The 18,794-nt window shown below is 39.0% G+C and overlaps 1 protein-coding gene across 4 annotated transcripts in view; it reads right to left on the bottom strand.

Moving 5' to 3' along the window:
• Positions 1 to 1,975: 1,975 nt before the first annotated feature.
• The window catches only part of Postn (periostin), a 31,281-nt gene continuing 14,462 nt past the window's right edge, over positions 1,976 to 18,794 (bottom strand). Inside the window, exons 11-23 of one of the 4 annotated variants that reach the window (NM_001439590.1) lie at positions 18,244 to 18,380; positions 16,738 to 16,868; positions 16,147 to 16,277; positions 15,955 to 16,057; positions 15,782 to 15,849; positions 15,407 to 15,452; positions 12,486 to 12,566; positions 9,472 to 9,561; positions 8,405 to 8,494; positions 7,699 to 7,776; positions 7,243 to 7,326; positions 3,587 to 3,628; positions 1,976 to 2,740 (exon numbers count right to left, since the gene is read on the bottom strand). In NM_001439590.1, coding sequence (NP_001426519.1) covers positions 2,703 to 2,740; positions 3,587 to 3,628; positions 7,243 to 7,326; positions 7,699 to 7,776; positions 8,405 to 8,494; positions 9,472 to 9,561; positions 12,486 to 12,566; positions 15,407 to 15,452; positions 15,782 to 15,849; positions 15,955 to 16,057; positions 16,147 to 16,277; positions 16,738 to 16,868; positions 18,244 to 18,380 — 1,119 coding nt within the window. In that variant the 3' untranslated portion in view covers positions 1,976 to 2,702. The remainder of the gene's footprint in view (positions 2,741 to 3,586; positions 3,629 to 7,242; positions 7,327 to 7,698; positions 7,777 to 8,404; positions 8,495 to 9,471; positions 9,562 to 12,485; positions 12,567 to 15,406; positions 15,453 to 15,781; positions 15,850 to 15,954; positions 16,058 to 16,146; positions 16,278 to 16,737; positions 16,869 to 18,243; positions 18,381 to 18,794) is intronic. The other 3 variants (NM_001108550.2, NM_001439591.1, NM_001439592.1) reach the window with 3 other exon arrangements.

Here is an 18,794-nt window from a genome sequence, read left to right as displayed (position 1 = left end):
ATATATACTGGTGATAGATTCTTTGTCCTCTCCAGTACTGGTTTGTTTTGGGTTTTCCTTTTGGGCTATTTTTTTTACTCTCAAGTCTTCTGTGGATGCCCAGACTCTCAGCACCTGAATGTTGTGATGTGGAATCGTCCCCTTTTCATGAAGTTGTGATGTGGAATCGTCCCCTTTTCATGAAGTTGTGATGTGGAATCGTCCCCTTTTCATGAAGTTGTGATGTGGAATCATCCCCTTTTCATGAAGTTGTGATGTGGAATCGTCCCCTTTTCATGAAGTTTCTTGGCTCTTTCAGAAATTTCTGTTTTCACAACTCTGTGACACTTCATAAAAGCATAGGCTATGAGGTAGTTAATTGCTTCATTGTTCAATGTAAAGCCACCTAGCAGCCTGCCTCACATATGGTCTAGTTTTCCAAGTGTTGTTTTTGGAATTTAGGTTGGCAAAAAAAAAAAAATCACCAGACTTTTCTTACCAATCGGAGGCCACCCCACCAATGAAGGTCATTGTGCATTGTACATTGGCTCAGACCTTATAGATGCCCAACAGCAATGGTCCTATTTCTAAGAAAAAGAATAACCCGTTAAGGAGAAATACCGATTTCAGGAGCTTTATTCCAGTATTTATGAAGGAGATGTGCTAAGTCTTCCAATGGTCATACAAGGGTCTGGAGAGGATGAAGGATGGTAGTAAATCCCTCCTTCTTCTTCACCACTTTCTCACATGGGGGAGGGGTCTTGGGTACACACTCTGTAGCACTGACTGTAGGAAGGGTGCTGGGTAGTGTGTGTGTGTGTGTGTGTGTGTGTACACCACACACACACACACACACACACACACACACACACACACACGGTTAAAAAATTCAGCATTTTTTTTCAATACTGGTAACAGGTAATGGATGGCAATGGCGCCCCAAATCTGGGGACACAAAAGTGGCATGAACGTGAGACTTCATGTCCCGTCCTGTGTGAGTCTCAGATTGGAGTGCGAGAAGAATCCAGGTGAGATCTAGCAGAAGTGAGTTGGAGCTGAGCATCAAAGGTGACCAAGAAGGCTCAAGTTTGTAGATCAGAGCACCACAGAGGAGAGAACAGTCACAAAGACCGCCAGGATCTGCCACTGGAAAGGGTTAGGCCCTGATACTGTGCAGAGCCTCCCTACCTGCTGTGACTCTCTCTGAAGATTCTGGGCTACTGGGCATTTCCACTCCTATCTGGGAGTCTAAATGAATGGTAGAGGTAACCTTGCCACTCTCCGATGTTCCACAGTGTCTTAGAAACCCAAACCCACTGAGGACTTCTTCAGTAGACAGAAACCTTGATTTTTCTAGCCAGGCTTCCTCAACCCTGTCATTTCTCACGTGAAGAACTATTGCACAAGATACATCCTAGCCCCCACAGTGGTACCTTAGGGCTAAGTTCAGTTTCCTGAGCCACACCGGTCATTTAGAATGAAGTATGGGTCTTCACTCTGTACTCCCTCAGTTTCTCATCTCTCGTGCCCGGTATAGGACAGTGTTTGATTCCAGCACTATTCCCACTTTGTTTCTATTACATTGCTGATTGAACTTGTTTTCTCAGCCAGTCCAACCTGCAGATGATACTCGTTAGTGTCTGAGGGTAAAGGCCAATCTAACAGTCTGGATAAACCAGTCGATTTCTTTTCTTTGACACACAGTAAGGACTCTGGCTACTTTAAGTCTTATTGAAGGGCATCTGTGACTCTCATTACCCTGAGCACAAGAATAGTTAATGAATTGATGTCTTGTGTACTATGACCTGTTTATTTCATGAAGTATGGTACATTATGAATAACTGTCTGGCCTTAGTCTTCCAAGCAGAGTAACTTTCTATATGGATGCCTTAACACAGTTCCATGGTTAAATTAGACACATTATTGATAATTCTGATTATCCCATTATGAAATGATCGTTCATATTACATAATAGTTTGAAAAACTTGAGCAACACTTATGTTATTCAGATTCCTTTATTGAGTACTTGTTAACAATAAAAAAAGGTATGAAGTCCTATTCCAAAGTCTAAACTCACTTTTAACTTAAACCTTGAGTTTTCTGAATTACCAAGTCTGAAGTAATTCTCTTTATACCTGAAGAATGTTTTTATTGAAATGTTTGAGAGAAACATTTGTACTGCAAAAAGCATATGACAATCATCTCGAGGATATAAATCAAGTGTAAAAACAACAAAATTTAGCAGGAAACCCACATTGCACGAGAAATATGTAACACCACTGTTTGTAATTTGGTGGCTTGGCTTGCTTGTTGTATAACTGAACACCGCTTTTGATAGCTTAGCCTCCCATGGAAAGGTAACTGTGTGCTTTGGGTTTTTCCAGCCTCTTCTTGACCATGTTCACTGAGCAAAGACTTAGCTGTGTGGATCCAGTCACAATGATGGTCTTTGGTGGATTCCTAATATAATCAGAACTTCTCTCATTGAGATAAAATCCCTGCATGGTCCTATATTTCCTTCAGTTCCTACCCCACAGGAGACTATCATTTTCCTATGTTTCTCATTCAGAAACAAATTAACTCTGCGTTCAGATTTGCTTGACAATTAGCTTCTGTTTGTTGCCATTTCAGATTCCGAAGTCAATGGGGCTCTTATAATTTCCCTTAAAAATCAGATTGTTGATTTAGGATTATATAAACTCTGTTGTCTGGCCTTTGAATTTTCACTGAGAACGGCCTTCTCTTGATCGCCTTCTAGACCCTGAGGAGAAGGAAGTGAGTGCAGTTAGAAGTGAATAGGACAAAATATCACAGGTAAGAACAGGGCGCCGGTGCACAACATATCTGTCAAAAGCGAATACTATCTTCACTTTAGGGTGAGAAAGACTGATTGCTGTAATTAAAGGTGTATTAAAATGTAAATTTAGATGATTTTGAGTCTCTAGAAATTTGAAGAAGTTTTGTGTGCCCATAAAAATTGCTGATAAATCTTTTAATTAAAAACATATGCAACTGGTCACTTAATGTCAACATTCTACATACCAGGTTAGCTTAAGGCTAGATCTTCATATATAGTATTTGAGAGTCTTTGGAGTTCTTTTCATTATTAGTCTGCAATAACTCAAGAATTAGAAACTTTCAATTCAAGGTTTGTAAGTCCTACAAAGAAACTCTTTGCTCTTTCAATACGTTGATATGTTTACTTACTTAAGATATTAGAAAATTGGCATAAATTTAAGAAATTACATTGTAAATGTCAAGTATGCAATAGAGAATTAAATTAGATAAGTACTTATTTGAATACTAATTGATTTCTGTCTCAATTGTAACCCCAGCATTTGTTTCTGACTTAACTCAGTGGGTGAATAGATGTAACCATTTATACAAGTCTATCTGCCATCCTTTTAAGGCTTGTTCAACTTAAATCAAGTAATAAAGGAGAACATATACAGTTTACTTGACACTTATCAAAGCAAACTTTGCATCAAAGTCACTAAATATTGTCTGTCCAAACCCAAAACTCAACAAACTGCATTAAACACCCCTCTCTGCCACTTACACCATAGAGAATATGTCAAACACGCATCAATGTAGTCGATTCACCTACCTTGAACCCTTTTGTTGGCTTGTATCTTCTTTGCAGGTGTGTCTAAAATTAAAGATGTGTAGTTAGAAATGCTTTGTGATTCCAGGTAAAATCCAGAGGCCATTTCCAAGCACAAAAGTCTAAGTGTATGTAAGCATTGATTCAATGTGTAGCTGTGTGAGTAGTAAACTTACTGGTCCTTAGAATTTCACTTACTGACAGGCCATCTGCTCCCCACACACCATAGTGAATGTTCAACAAAATACTGTGTTTTATTGTGTCTTTTGGAGTCCCTTAATTTGTGCTATTTTTGCATGGAATAAATGGTTATACTGTTGCTGACATTTTGGTAAAATGTGACACTACTTTCCAAGACAGCTACCCATATTTCAGTCATTGTATGTGTTATTTGTGCCTCTGTAAAATTGTAGACCATGAGCAATTTAGAAGTGTGCTTATGTCCATTCCCCTTGATTCCACTGTTTAGCTTATAAAATCAGAGAAATTAACAAGATATATAAATGATAAAACCTTTCACTTTTCTTTACACTTTCTTTTATGTTTAGGGATTTTTATATGCATGTATGTCTGTGCACCACATGTATGCCTAATGTCTGCAGAGCACAGCAGTGTAGATCTGAAGTTACAGACAGATGTGAGCTGCCATGTGGGGGCTTAGACTCAAACTTAGATCCTTTGGAACAGCATTCCGTGCTCTTAACCATTGAGCCATCTCTCCAGCTCCAATGTTCTCCATAGTTTTACAAGGTTCATATGATTTGTGTTTTTATAGTTAGAAAATAATGCTCTCATCCCTTTAATCTAACTCCTGATGTGACCACCTAATAAGCCTAAGATCGTGTTTTATCTTCATTTTGAGGGTGTTTGGGATTAAAAACTGATTGGTTCCTATGGTGGTTTCATTTTTTTGGATTTCCTTCACTTTATTTTCCTTTAAAACTTTACTTGGTTTTTGTGTATCATCAATATTCAACAATAAAACCAATTTTCTTCACTGGTACTTTTTTCGATTTTATACATTTGAAAAATGCTCGCACTAAGCATAGTGCAAGATGAACAAAAGAAAGCAAGTGAAAAAACCCACTCCATTTTAAGGAATTTATGAGCTATGCTCCAGTGTTAACACGTTTCCAACATGTCAATTCTCCCCAAGGCAGGTAACCATTTGCCAAATCATGTTAGGACTATAGTTGGACACAGAACCATAGCAGCCCCCTTGAAATTGGCTAATAAGAGGAAAATGTCCTTGAATTAGAGAATCTAGGTTAAAACATATCAAACAAACATTTTCTTTAACTACAAGTTTATTTGATAATAAAATAATGGGTTATAAAGTTCATCACAATGAGATAGATGATGTAACCTTAAATGTTGAGTAAGGGTGTGGTTTATAGTGAGCTTATTAAATTCTATTTGATTGAAAAAATTGATATCAGGTTCAAAAAGAATCTTCTAGATTCCCCTTTCAAATGGACAACTGCTTTCAGATTTCCTAACATAAATTTGGTAGAGTCTGACAATGAGGTTTTGCCGATTACTCTGCTATGAAAGGATCCAAATTAGAAATGTCCAGTGAAGCTCAGAAGCATCTTGGAATGAAATTCTAATAAAACACGGAGTCCGAGTGTACTCTCCTGGCTCTCAGATATCTCTCAATGAGAGAGTATTAGGAAGTGACTCTCTGGTGGATGTGGGTGAAGAAACATTCAGAAAACTAGAGAAAGCTAACTTGTCTAGCTCATGCCCAGGTGCTAGTAACTACATTGCACACACTGGTACCTATAGTGCATCTTTTAAAAGACTTCTTATTTATTATTTGTGTGTGTGTGTGTGTGTGTGTGTGTGTGTGTGTGTGTGTGAGAGAGAGAGAGAGAGAGAGAGAGAGAGAGAGAGAGTTTATATGCATCACATGTGTGCAGTGCCTATAAAGACTAGAAAAGGGTGTCAGAGACCCTGCAACTGGAGTCACAGGCAGTCAAGGCTGCTCTGTGGGAGCTGAGAAACAAAGCCCATTACTCTGAGCGAACAGTGTTCTTAACCTCAGAGCCATCTCTCCAGGACCACATCCTCCTTTTATTTTTCTTTTTTTCGGAGCTGGGGACCGAACCCAGGGCCTTGTGCTCGCTAGGCAAGCGCTCTACCGCTGAGCTAAATCCCCAACCCCACATCCTCCTTTTTAAGAAAAGAAAAATCCTTAGAAATAATTTGCTAAGCCTTCTAAAGTGGCTCTTGGAACCCATTCCTCATAGATCTGTGGACAAGTCACATCCAGAGAAGTAAAGGAAACAGAGAACAACAGAAATAAAAAGAACCCCATTAAGTAGAGAGAAAACACCTTTTTGTGTGTGCTTATTATTATTATTATTATTTTAAATTTCATCTTTTCCTTTTCTTTTTTTCTTTTATTGGCTATTTTTCTTTACATCTTAAATGTTATCCCCCTTTCCTAGTTTCCCCTCCAGGAACCCGCTATCCCATTCCCCTCCCCCTGCTTCTATGAGGGTGCTCCCTCACCCACCCACCCACTCCCTCCCACTGAAAACACCATTTTTAAAAAAATGTACATATATTCTGGGAGGGGGGATCAGTTCTTTAATATTTAAGTGCCATTTCAAGGAAGACTTTCGGAGTCTTATTAATTAAAGGGAAGAGATATACTTACCCATAGTTTAAGCCTATAGGGATGAAACAGTGTAAACAGGGACAAACTCTAATTAATTCTCTAAAAAGCACCGCCATTCCACAAAGCTGCTGACTATGGCAAGGGTTAAAAAGGAAAACCAAGGATTCAAATTAAATTCCGCAATGCATTTGCTCTCCCTTTAAGGTCTGCTATGTTTTTATGACAGGGAGGCGCATACTGGGTTCTTCAGTCTCACTATGGCTGTGGATGTGAAGAACATATTTGCTGTAGATATCTATTTGCTTTGAATAATTTCTAGTCTGATGTTTCATTGTTAGTAAATTGAACGAAATATGTATTTAGTTAGCTGTCAATGATCCAAATGATTTTTTAAAAAAATTCCCATTTTTTGAATAGCTATCACTGCGAGTTTGTATAGTTTGAATCCTTTTTTTCTTTTGAAAGTAAGTCAATTTAATGCCACAGAGAACATTCCAAACTTCATAGGTTAATTTTATATGCTAGGGATTTTGCAATCCCGAGTATAGATTGTCACTCAAACAGTAAGCAGGAATACATAGTCACTTGTCAGAATGTAGTTTTGGAAATGCAAGTTGCTAAAAGCACTTTTCTTTAATGCTTAACTATGCACCTACAAACTCCAAAACATGCCTGTCTTTGTTATGGGGACAGTGAATACGTTTTTTGGAAATAAGGAAAGCTTTCTCAAATTTAAACTTATGTGCCAGGTAGCAAAATCATTTCTCTTTCACATAGTCAAAATATCTGCTCCGTTTTCTGTGTCAAGTCAAAAAAGTATTCACTGGTTCCCAGTTTTACATCATAAAACTTTTTAAAGACTGTTTAAGCAGTAATGGCTTTCTGGACTGACCACTCACACACACCAGTCAATTTGCCGGAGACAGCAGACGGTGCCGTCTTTTTAATCTAAATAAAGGAACAGCCTACACGTCCAGTCTTTAAAAAGCTCCACCACACCTGTTAAGGGGGTTAGTGTTCAATGTGTACTAACCTCCCTGAAGCAGTCTTTTAATCGCCTCATCTTCAAATAAGTGACCATCGCCACCTTCAATGAACTTTGTGACCTTGGAGACCTCTGAGAGGACACACGTTCACAGCAGAAATTGGGTCACACAATAAAAAGGAATTTGACACAGTGCATACTGCCACCTGCTCAGTAAAGAATTCCAGACACTTTGCAGCTCCTCCTAAGTTCTAGTGTTGGTGTCTGGTATCCTGTTTTCATCAGCTGTCAATCAGTATACAGGCAATGTAAGGCAGCTGCCATTACATTACAGCTATGCCAGCCAACAATCTGTACAGGTACCACATCTGGTCTCGTCCCCTTTTTTTGGACGAGCCCTTATGCTGGTGTGGAATGGGAATACTGGAGCACGGTGGCATAAGACATGTACTCAGCCTTCAAGCTGACCTTAGATATAGGACAGGTGGCTCTAGGCATACTGACCTTTTTGCAAGAATTTCTGCAGGGTCTCTTCTGTTTCCCCACCTCCTGTGGAAATCCTAGTGTATTTTATCTCAGGACCTAAAGGAAAGAGGGTTTTAGACTACGTGGGCCACAGGTCTGTGCTGTGACCGTTCAGCTCCTCAGAGTGAGTGCAGCCATAGGCACCATAGCAACGATGGGTACGTCTGTGCCCCACAAAAGCTGACTGCAAAATATGAGGCACAGGCTGTATTTGCGGATTTCTTTAAATAAAATATACAGAATATTGAATTTAGAATTTTAGGGTAATTCATAGATGTAAACCTCATCTAAAGTTTACTAAATTTGTCAGCTGTTTTAGACAGACTCATATATACTTTGCTTTGTAGATGTACAGACTTTAACACTAATAGAACCCCAAAGGAAGTTTCTCTTAGTATTCAGAAACTCAACAGGCTTTAAACTAGAAGCAGAATATCAGAAGGCTTGTGTGTGCACACAGAGTTTCATGGACATGATTACAGACGTGTCTATGGAAAAGTCTTAGAGTAAGACGGGGTGACATTTTGTACATTATCTTCTCTGTAAAAGCAAAACGGGAAAGGGAGCAACTTTAGTACTCGCCGTGACAGAGGCTGGGTTGGTGTAGTGCACATGTCTTAGGGGTGTTATAACTTACAACGTGTGTATAATCTGAGTACCGCTCAGAAACGGAATCAAAAATCACCTGTGATGATGCGTTCTTCCCGGGTCTCTTTTTCAGTTATTTCAACAGGAACCCCGTCTATGATTTTGGTGTACTTTTTAATGACTGGTTCTGAAAGAAGAGAAAGAATACCACACGTGATTCATCCTCTTACAATGTCTATATCTCCAGAGCTGGAGATTTTACTCAAGGATGTGTTTCTCATAGCCCCTTTGTTTAAGAGACAGTCCTAGCCATTGCTGGAATAGACTGAATAAATTCCAGCCAGTCTGAGGAACTCTGTGTCTCAGGTGAGCAGGAGGGTTAACTGGCAAGCTGAGCTGTGATTGGAAAGGAAACCTTCCTAAAAAACCCAACTGGTTTGTTAATACAGTCTCTAAAAGGTTGATTGCAATTTTATTTTACTAAGGTGTGTATGTGTGCGCGTGTGTGTTTGTGTTTGTGTGTATGTATATGTGAGTATGTGTGAGTGTGAATGTGTGTGAATGTATGCATGTTTGTGTGTGTATGTGTATATATGAGTGTGTGCATGTGTGTTCATATGTGTATATGTGTATATGTATATGTATACGTATGTAAATTGTGTCCATGTGTATGTATGTGTGTGTGTGTGTCTGTCTGTCTGTCTGAGCTATGGTGTACCTGTGGAGGTCAGAAGACAACTTAATCCTTTCAGCATTTGTGACCCAGGAATCTAACACAGGCTTGGAAGAAGGTGTTTTTTCTATCTCACTAGCCCGTATTACTAGAGTCTTAAACAAAAAACACCAACCCCTTCTCTTCTGAGAACAGTATGGCTGTGTGTGTTGACATCATTGTGATCATTGTACATCAAGACTGTCACTTTGCATATTCATAAGAACTGATCTAGGAGCTTAATCCTTTATTATTGAACACGCTTAAAGACAAGCTACACTATCTTCCTGATTATAGCAAAACTCATACCTAGTAACCAAAAATCTCTCAACTTGTATAAAATTAAAATCAAGATAAAATTTGCTGTTTAATAATCCTAAATCAACACCATTTTAAAACGTTACAGGGATGCTGCTACCCCGGCATACGCAAAGGCCTAAGGCTTAAAGTACCTCCGTGGATCACTTCTGTCACTGTTTCACCTTCTTTAATCAGCCTGAAGTCAGGCTCGCCTTCAATGTGGATCTTCGTCATTGCAGGTCCTGAGACATCGTGTTAGGAGACAGATTAGTGCACTGAGGCAAACCTTTAATTTTCCCAAACAAGAAATTTACTTCCACGTTTCTTGTTATTCAGACTTCAGTGTTTCAGGTTTTGTGAAACCAGTTTTAAACATTTCCTGCTATTCTTAGGTTAGACGATATTTGGGAACACAAAGGACTCAGTTATGCTGCGTCTTCCCCAACCCCTGCTTTAGCATTTACAGTGATGCTCAAGCCAGTTGTGTTCACCATCACCCCTCGTTAGTGGTTGTGAGGTATGATTACAGACAGTATCTTACGTGGGTTTCTCTGGGAATCAACATTTACAGATTGGAGATGCTCAGTTGGCAAATGGTTCAGTCACACTTTGCCAGAGGACATAACCTGCCAATCTTTGCTCACATATTTTATTTAATGCTTTTTATCATTCATGATCTTACATTCTCTTTGATGAGTATAGCGTTGGACATAAAGAAATCTAATCTACTTACCTTGAAGATGCTATGTCTTAGGCCTTAGAGGAAGATTGACTTACCTGGACTAGTGGGAGGATATAGATAGATATCAGCATCAACTCACTAACAGTTACGCAACCCTTCAAATGCACAGTGGGTTGCACTTGACTTGCAAAGTGATTTTGTTCCCAGAGAAAATCAGTTTGAATGTTAGAAAGCTTACTACTACATTAGTTGATCAGGAATATTTTATGGAGGAGTAAGAATCATTCAGTTCAGTACATTTAACTTGCACTTTTCAATAAGCTGGAGTTATAATGGATTATCTTGAGAGGATTGATTTGTTTATTGAGAAATCATCAAAGTACACCATTACCCAGAGCTAGGAAATAAATAATAAATGACATAAGGCAGAGATCTGTTCTTCAACCGGTAAGTATTTCAGGCCATAATGTTTTCTATGTGGCCCAACAGTGATTGTTCACATAAAGGTCTGAGTAGGTTTTAACATGTGATAGCCCCAAATGCAAGTATGACCAATGACTTAAGACAAGGGAATGAGTTAGCGCTCTGACTAGCTGTTATCTCTTTAGAAAAGTCAAGTCGAAATTCTGGAAGCACCTTTCATTGTCAAATATTATAAAAGAAATTTTACTAAACATTTCATATACATATACATGAAATATATATTCATTTTCTGACTTGTTCTTAATTCTGAATTTTGATTTAGTGTCTTTTTGATAAAAAATTTGTATCTTTTTGACAAAAAATAATTGTAAACTTATGTCTTGGACTCTGACACATTTAGTAAGAACCCAAAGAGCATCAGTGGATTCACAAAGTTCAAACACTGAAAGGGGAATGAGAGTCGTAAGTGGGATCTGTGGGCGGGTACCTCCCTCTTTTGATATGCAACAGCACGGAGGTGATGCTTTCTGCCCTACACTGAAGAATATTTACAGATGAGATGACCCCATCACCCTCCCTCCGAACCATTATGAGGAAGAACCCCAGGTAGACTCAAGGGTGCTCCCAACTGAAGAGTGACATCAGACCCCTGTTGACAGACTGGGAGGACACACACATTGAATGAAGAATCATGGAAGGAGAAAAGACTGAAAATGGGAACAGGGCACTTGTGGATGACTTCAGTTTTGGAAGCTGTGCATCAGGAATAGCAAATTTTATTGACTATAATTTAAAAACATCCAATATTTGTTTGCCTAAAATTGGTTGATCTTTTTTTTTACTAACATAATCAAATATATATTGTCAGCCAACACACTTTTTAAACTTAATTTCTACTTGAAATCCCCAATTTTTATTCATCAATAAATAAAAAACAATAAATGATTGAAATTCTTTTTTAAAGCTAAGCATGGATTTTAAAGGCTAACTCAACTGTAGACTCAAGAATGAACGATATCCACAGCTAGCCAGGCAGGAAATCCACCTTACGTTCTCAGTGAGTTTGCGCTGTGTTGGTCTAAAAGGAAGAGACACATGTATTTTGAATTGGCATCTCATGCCACAGAATGAAAAGCAAATGCAAACCCAGGTACAAGGACAGCTAGAACAGTGCTCCTAGGATTCAATAGAGCACAAGCTGTCCCTCTCTTAAAGGCTGTGCTATAACTGGGACACAGTGTGAATTTAAGAAAATAGAGACAGAAAAAAGAAAGACTGCTTGCATCTATCTCAAGGAAGATGACAACAGATGTGTTCTCTGTGACAAATTATCCCTGCCACAAGCACGAACGTGGGCATTGTTGCTAAAGTTTGATCTTTGAGATAATAAAAATGCATGAAGTCAAGGTAATATCCAAGAGGTTGACATCAGTGAACATAGTAAGTATAGAAAGAAAAGTGGCATTCGCAAGATGAGAAGTCTATACAGTATGTTCAGAGAAGAAATGTAGGACTCAGAGTTTGACCTGCTAAACACCACTATCTTCTGTTTTTTCATCTAAGTTTTAAAGTATTCATTAATTGTAATTTTTAAAGCTTTCATTAATGTATATACTTTCTATATCCTTTTAGAATGCTCACTGGAAAAGATGGCTGTGTATTTTTAAACAACATTCTTTCAGTGGCATAAAGAGAGTATGTGATGGTGATGGGGGGTATGTGTGAAGATAGAGCTACAGAAAGAGTATATTTTCTGAAGGAATCTGCAGCAAAAATGTTCATGATTGATTTGTAAAGTGATCATCTGGGTACCAGTGTTGATACAACCTCAATTAGATTCAAATAAATACAAGCAAATGTACTGAAAATATTAGGGGTACACCATCTACTTTGCCAAAAATATATTTCACTCCACACACTGCAGTTACACAAGCATGCCATTTGTAAAGAAACATTTAGCATGTTAGTTTCAAAAAGAAGGTAGGTGTACTTGGAGAGATGAGTTGATTACATGATATGTTTTTCCAGAATGTAAGGAACCATGGGAAACGTTGGTTTTACCTTCTGTTTTGATAATAGGCTGAAGACTGCCTTGAATGACTTTAATTTTTGGTTCCACGAGTTTGGTTATAATTTTAGTTGCTGAAAGTAGAGAAAGTGGAGCATGAACGAAGTTTAACTAGAAACAACTCAGATGAAGTTGTCCCTTTTGGGCTCTATAGGGTCTGAGTTTACGGTGCTAGGGTCAGGCAGTCACAGGAAATAGTCACAGCAAATTAATGTCTTCTCGTGTCCAGATGCTGAATCCTGCAGGCCAGTGACTTGGCTATGTTCCAGAGGGGAAGAGCTGCTAACCAAATGCCGCATCCCATCTAGAAATCTACCACTCTCTACCAAATCACTAAGGCTCTGACTTCCCTTTGTGCTTCTTGAGAACACTGGCTGCGTAGCAACAGGAGACAAATAAACATGATTAATTTCATGCAGTTCGTAATATCTTAAATTGCTCTGTCAACTTCTTTCAATGTCAACTTTTCAATGAAAAGCAGGATATGGGAAGAAAAAGACCTCTGGAATACTCCCATGCATTTGATACAGAAAAGAATATATGGAAACAAATTCACAGTTGGAGAGGCGGATAAATTTCAGCCAGGAAGTCATGAGCTTTTGGCAATAGATGTGAGGTGGTCAACATTTAATTTTCAGCTTTATAATAACTTTAAGTTAGTTTTCCATGTAAAGGTTTTCTGGTGAATGTATATCACTTCCCAAGTGAGGTTATTGTGGGTTTAGGTTGGGCAGATTTTATTGTTGTTGTTTTGTTGTATTTATTTATTTATTTATTGATTGATTGATTGAAAGAGCCAGGTCTCCAGCTCTACTTAGGCCTCCTTACTCCTAAGTAGAAGCATTAAAAGATGATTCCAGTAGAAGAGGTGTCAACTTCGGTCACACCTGTGACAGTCAGTAGCACACTAGCTTTCTGCCTGTCTCAGCCCCTGCTCTTACAAGCTAAGCTACATCAACCCTTTGAATGGGTGTGGACTACACCTCTGTGGGGACTGCTTTTCAACCACAGGTCATCTCTTGGAAAGTCAGATTATAAAGGTCTAAAATGTGTCAACTCCGCACTTTCAATGCTTGGTCTCACAAGTGCTTCTACCACAGACAACTGTGCCCCCAGAGCAACACAAAGGCCTGTTGCTAATGTTCAAGTGGAATGATTAATCCCTTTAAGGTTTTCCATGCTGGGGGATTTGAACTTCTGGGGGGGTCTTGATTGGCAGTTTTGATTCTGTGAAGGCTTAAGTCATTGGGACAGCTCTAAAGATTTCCTGATCCCTTGTCCTCTATGTAAAATACTTTGTATTTTATAATTTATAACAAAGTGTGCTCCCAATAAAAATTTAAGATGTATGGTATTTTGTAGGGGGGACAAGGAAAATAAGCACCAACAAAACAGAAGAAATGTTAGAGACAATTTAACAAATGATTCTGAAAATGGAACTCTGCTCTATTTGGCCTGCAGCTCTATTTAAAACAGCCAGCATAAGGATGTAAACCCCAGAGCACACTAAGGTCCCTGAGTGGGCTGGCAAGTTACGAGATTTGCATAATTTTGCAAACATAATTTATGAAAAATACTATAATAGTATTTTGGTTCTTTATAAGCAGTGTTGCCATGTACAGCCAATAGTCGAACTGATGTAGATAAAATGAGAAAGATAAATAATATTTTCATAAAGATTATGGCACAGGGGAGAAGGATGGTGTTATACGTTATCTGATGAACGGAGGTCATGAGGACTCCTTTATTTATTGTACGATGTTTTTCCATGGCTGGAATTTAGAAAATGCTAAATCATCATGATTCCAGTGGAATCCCTAAGTCAGCTCTGAAGGCCTGGCCCCCGGATTGCACAGGTTATGTCAAGTAGAGAAGCAGACATTTTGTTTTGCTCCATACATGGACTTTTCTCTTTTTCATGTCCAGAATTAACTTGAAGGAAAATGCTCATAATTAGATAACTGGATGTTCCTGATATTGAAAGGAATAATTTTCTAGTCAGAATAAAAGGGAGTAATGGAATGTTTTAGCATATTGGACTTTTGTGGTAGAGACAAAACAAAATGAGAAGAACTTCAGTTTTAAAAGCTACAGGAAAAGAAGCGAGGTGGGGGGAGAGGTAGGAATGAAAAAACGTAAGGAGGAAGCTATTTGATGATTGACAGCAGCATTTACGATGACAGAGAAATGTTGTTTGCCATGGTTAAGTAGTCGAACTTTGATCTTGATAATCTGGTAACGTGGGGGCTTAAAAGAATCACTTAGCAGATTTGGGGTTCTTTTGCCCAGTTTTGGAAGTGGTAATTTTTGAACCAGCATCTCATAAGAATTAGGAGGGGATGTGCCTAGTCCTGCAGTAGATTAAGGTGTCAGGGTGGGTTGGTTCCCCAGGAGAGATCTCCCAGGTCTCAGAGGTGAAGGGGAGAGGGGCCGCGTGAGGCAGGGACTGGGAGGAGTTGGTGGGCTGCAATGGGGATGTAGAGTAAATAAAGTAATTAATGGAAAAAAAAGAATTAGGACTCTTCTGCCCATCTGACATGCACAGCTCAGATCCAGGGCAGGATGAGTGACAGCCCTCTGCTGTGCTGCTGTCCTGTGCCCACTCATTAACATTTCTAGAAAGCTCTGGGGGGTCTTCTAGTGTCCTGACCTTTTGTATGCCCTGCTATGTGATTTCCACTCACGCTAGTGCATTACTCTCTGATAATGTGTCACTCTTGTTTCCAATGAGAAGAGAAGTGGTTCAGTGGACTTGGAAGGTGTGGCTAAGCCTTCCAGATCTCAGTCCCTGTTTGGAGGACAATGAGCTTCAGAGAATTTGGAATTCTAAATACCAGATTATCAGCAGACTTCTTCAATGCAAAGAGAAGTTACTTGCATCTTTATATCTAGCCAAAACTCTTCATATACTTACTATAGACAGTCATGGGGATTTCTTTGAAGGTGCTGCCACGAACGAACTGAAAATAAATGTTTATGTTTAGTAATGCAAAGGGTATTATACACCAAGAACACTGTAATTCTAACTAAAATAATAATAGTTAAGGTGACTCAATAGAAATGCAGTCAGATCAGGGTTCATAAAAACCACCAGGTCTATTGCTAAGAGTTTTAAGATTATAAAATAATTAACCCACTTTTATGTATATATAATATCCTATATTTTTCCAATTTTCAACATTATACCAATGGTATGCTAGTAATACACTATACTAATTTCTAGTCTTTTATATTAACTGTACAATACCTTCTGGACATACTAGTAGTAAAATCTGATAGCATTTCGTACCTTAATTTGGATGTATTTTATCAGTTTGTTCAGTAATTCCAAGAGCTGATCATTTCCAACCGGAATGTCTATGGAGATAAATATTCAGTGAATATGGTAAGAAAAGGAGTGATTAAAAAAAACAAGCTCATTTTGAGCAGTCTTAGTACATCATGTGTTTAATCGTTACAGACCTGCTGGATAGAGGAGTTTGTCCACAACGTGAATGACGCCGTTTGTTGTCATGATGTCAGATTCTTTGGACTTCAACTCATTCACCAAAAGCGTCTCATTGACCTTTCAAAATAAGGGTGATGGTCAGGAGAGACTGTATGAAGGCCATTTATCAACCATAAGTACTTTATAAATTCCTTCTATCAACTTACTCCTTTCACATAGATTTTGCTTCCCTGTGTGGTCTTCAGGATGTTGGTGACTCCGGGTTCAAATCCCTTTCCAATATAAACCCCTGGGGTCAGGTGGTAAAGAATGATGTTTTGGAGAGCATTTTTATCCCCTGCAGGAAAGACAGATATTGGTTTAATAATACGTTGCTTCTCTGATATTTTGATACAAGATCTAAGGAATAAAACATTACACCACCTCGTTTTCCTCTTCTGCTTTTTCATAAGGTCAACAATTTCTCACCGATGCCAATGCTTTATCAAACAACAGTCATTTCAATCAGTTCAAACTATGCCAATTAGTCTTGAAATTATGACAGTCCCCCTTTTATGCCATACAATTGTGTGTTTTCAATAAGTTAGTATGACCGTGAGCAGTTTGTGAATAAATATTAACGAACGGCTCTCCTCACATCTCAAGTAAGATAAAGGAAACCAGAGCCTGTTAAGGAAACCACTTTGTCATTCACTGTCCCTCACTAATCAGAATCTGCCATTCACTGTCACACACCAATCAGAATCTGCCATTCACTGTCATGCACCAATCAGAATCTGCCATTCACTGTCACTCACCAATCAGAATCTCCCTTTCTTCATTAGTCATTCCCTTGAAGGCATCATTGGTTGGTGCAAACAAGGTCCAATCTCCGGGCTGTGTCAGAAGATCTTTCAGATCTGCAGCTTCGAGGAGGCTGAGGAAGATGCTAAGCACAGAGAATAGGCATTGAGCTGGACATGAGAGTTAGATCTAGATTCACTTAACCACGCACAGAGCAGGGTGGAATCCATGTATTATTGAAACAGTGAGAAATCACCTGACACATTTTTATGTAAGTGCAATTTCCCTGTTAAGAAAGATTTATAATGGGAACGCCTGAAATATATAATTTATAGACTTCTCCACCTTTGTTTTTCTTATAAAAACATCAAAGTCATATTTTTTTTTATTAACTTGAGTATTTCTTATATACATTTCAAGTGTTATTCCCTTTCCCGGTTTCCGGACAAACATCACCCTCCCCCCTCCCCTTCCTTATGGGTGTTCCCCTCCCAAACCTCCCCCCATTGCCACCCTCCCCGCATAGTCTAGTTCACTGGGGGTTCAGTCTTAGCAGGACCCAGGGCTTCCCCTTCCACTGGTGCTCTTACTAGGATATTCATTGCTACCTATGGGGACAGAGTCCAGGGTCAGTCCATGTATAGTCTCAAAGTCATATTTTAATGTGACACAAACCCTTTGTTTCATTTTATATTTCAGTGACAAGTCTTTTTTATATTACCATTCACACAATTATAAGAAAATTCTCAAAGAGTAAATCAGATTATTAAGTTCTTTTTCCATCTACCAAATCATACTATAGTACCCCATGAACAAATAACATAATACTGGAAATGTGTTAATTTAAAAATATTTGTATGATTTTTTTCAATTTAATTTTTTAATATTTATTTGGAATTACATTAATAACTACTGTACTTACATAATTTTCAACCCTCCATTACTCCTCTAACTCTTCCTGTGTTGCCATCCCCACTCTTAAAATTCATGACCTCCTGTTCTTTGATTACTGTGAAAGACACACACACACACACACACACACACACACACACACAGCTTGATGAGTGCAATTTGCTGTTGCTGATGTGTGCGTGCGTTTAGGACTGGCATTGACTTAGGTATCCTTTTAGAGGCTCCTCACTGGAGGGATCTGATTCTTCCTCTCTCAACGGCCATTAATTGCCTGTAGTTCCCAATCTAAGAATGCTGCCTTGGGAATTCTTTCTCATTCACACTGACTTGTGGCCCATTGTTATCACTGTGACGGCCTTATTTAGGGGACCACATTGATATGATGAATGTGCTTCCCTATCATATATAGGAGGCATTGTTTCACAGTCAACATCCTGGTCTGCCTCTCACAGTCTTTCCTTCATCCTTCCATAATGTGTCTTAGGCATCAGGGTTGTGTTGTGGGTGTATCATTGGAGTTAGCAGTACTAACTCCTGAATACTTTCCTGGGATAGGATATCTCCCGGTGGTGCTCCTTCTCTTGTGCAGGCACAGGTGGTCGACTTACCTGAAGCGCTTATCTTGGCGCAGTTTTTCGTGCAGGGACTTCTCCGCCGGTTGGATGATCTCTCGGAATATGTGAATGGCACCGTTCCTCCCCTGCTTGCTTCCTCTCACCATGCATGAGTTTTCTATGCAGATAGCCTAGCAGTGGGAGGGAAGACCCATGATGCCCCTTGTATGTTTGATGGGTGGTAGCCCTTCCAGGAGGTCACTAGAGTGATGGGGCCTGAGAAGGCAGCTTCTTTCTTTGTAAAATCGTGTACATTTGACCGTGCATTTCTCATCCGGTCCTGCCACTGGTCTGGCCATGTCATGCATCAGGCTTCTGCATTCTGTCAGCAGACTGCAGGCTTTGCATAGAATTCTAGTTCTGTTTCCCCCTTATCATCCTTTTTCATGCTTAGCTATTCTTCGTGTTAATATTAGCTATAAATATTCCAGAATTCAGTGAATCATGTAATATTCACATTGATTAAACTTTCTTGACGGTAAGACCAGTCTTTTACATGTCAAATCCTTAATTTAATTCTACTTTAAAAATTTATATATGATATG

Source organism: Rattus norvegicus, chromosome 2 (genome assembly GCF_021556685.1).
Source record: "Rattus norvegicus strain SHRSP/BbbUtx chromosome 2, alternate assembly SHRSP_T2T, whole genome shotgun sequence".
Classification (NCBI taxonomy): domain Eukaryota; kingdom Metazoa; phylum Chordata; class Mammalia; order Rodentia; family Muridae; genus Rattus; species Rattus norvegicus.
This window is presented reverse-complemented; position numbering and strand designations above follow the sequence as displayed.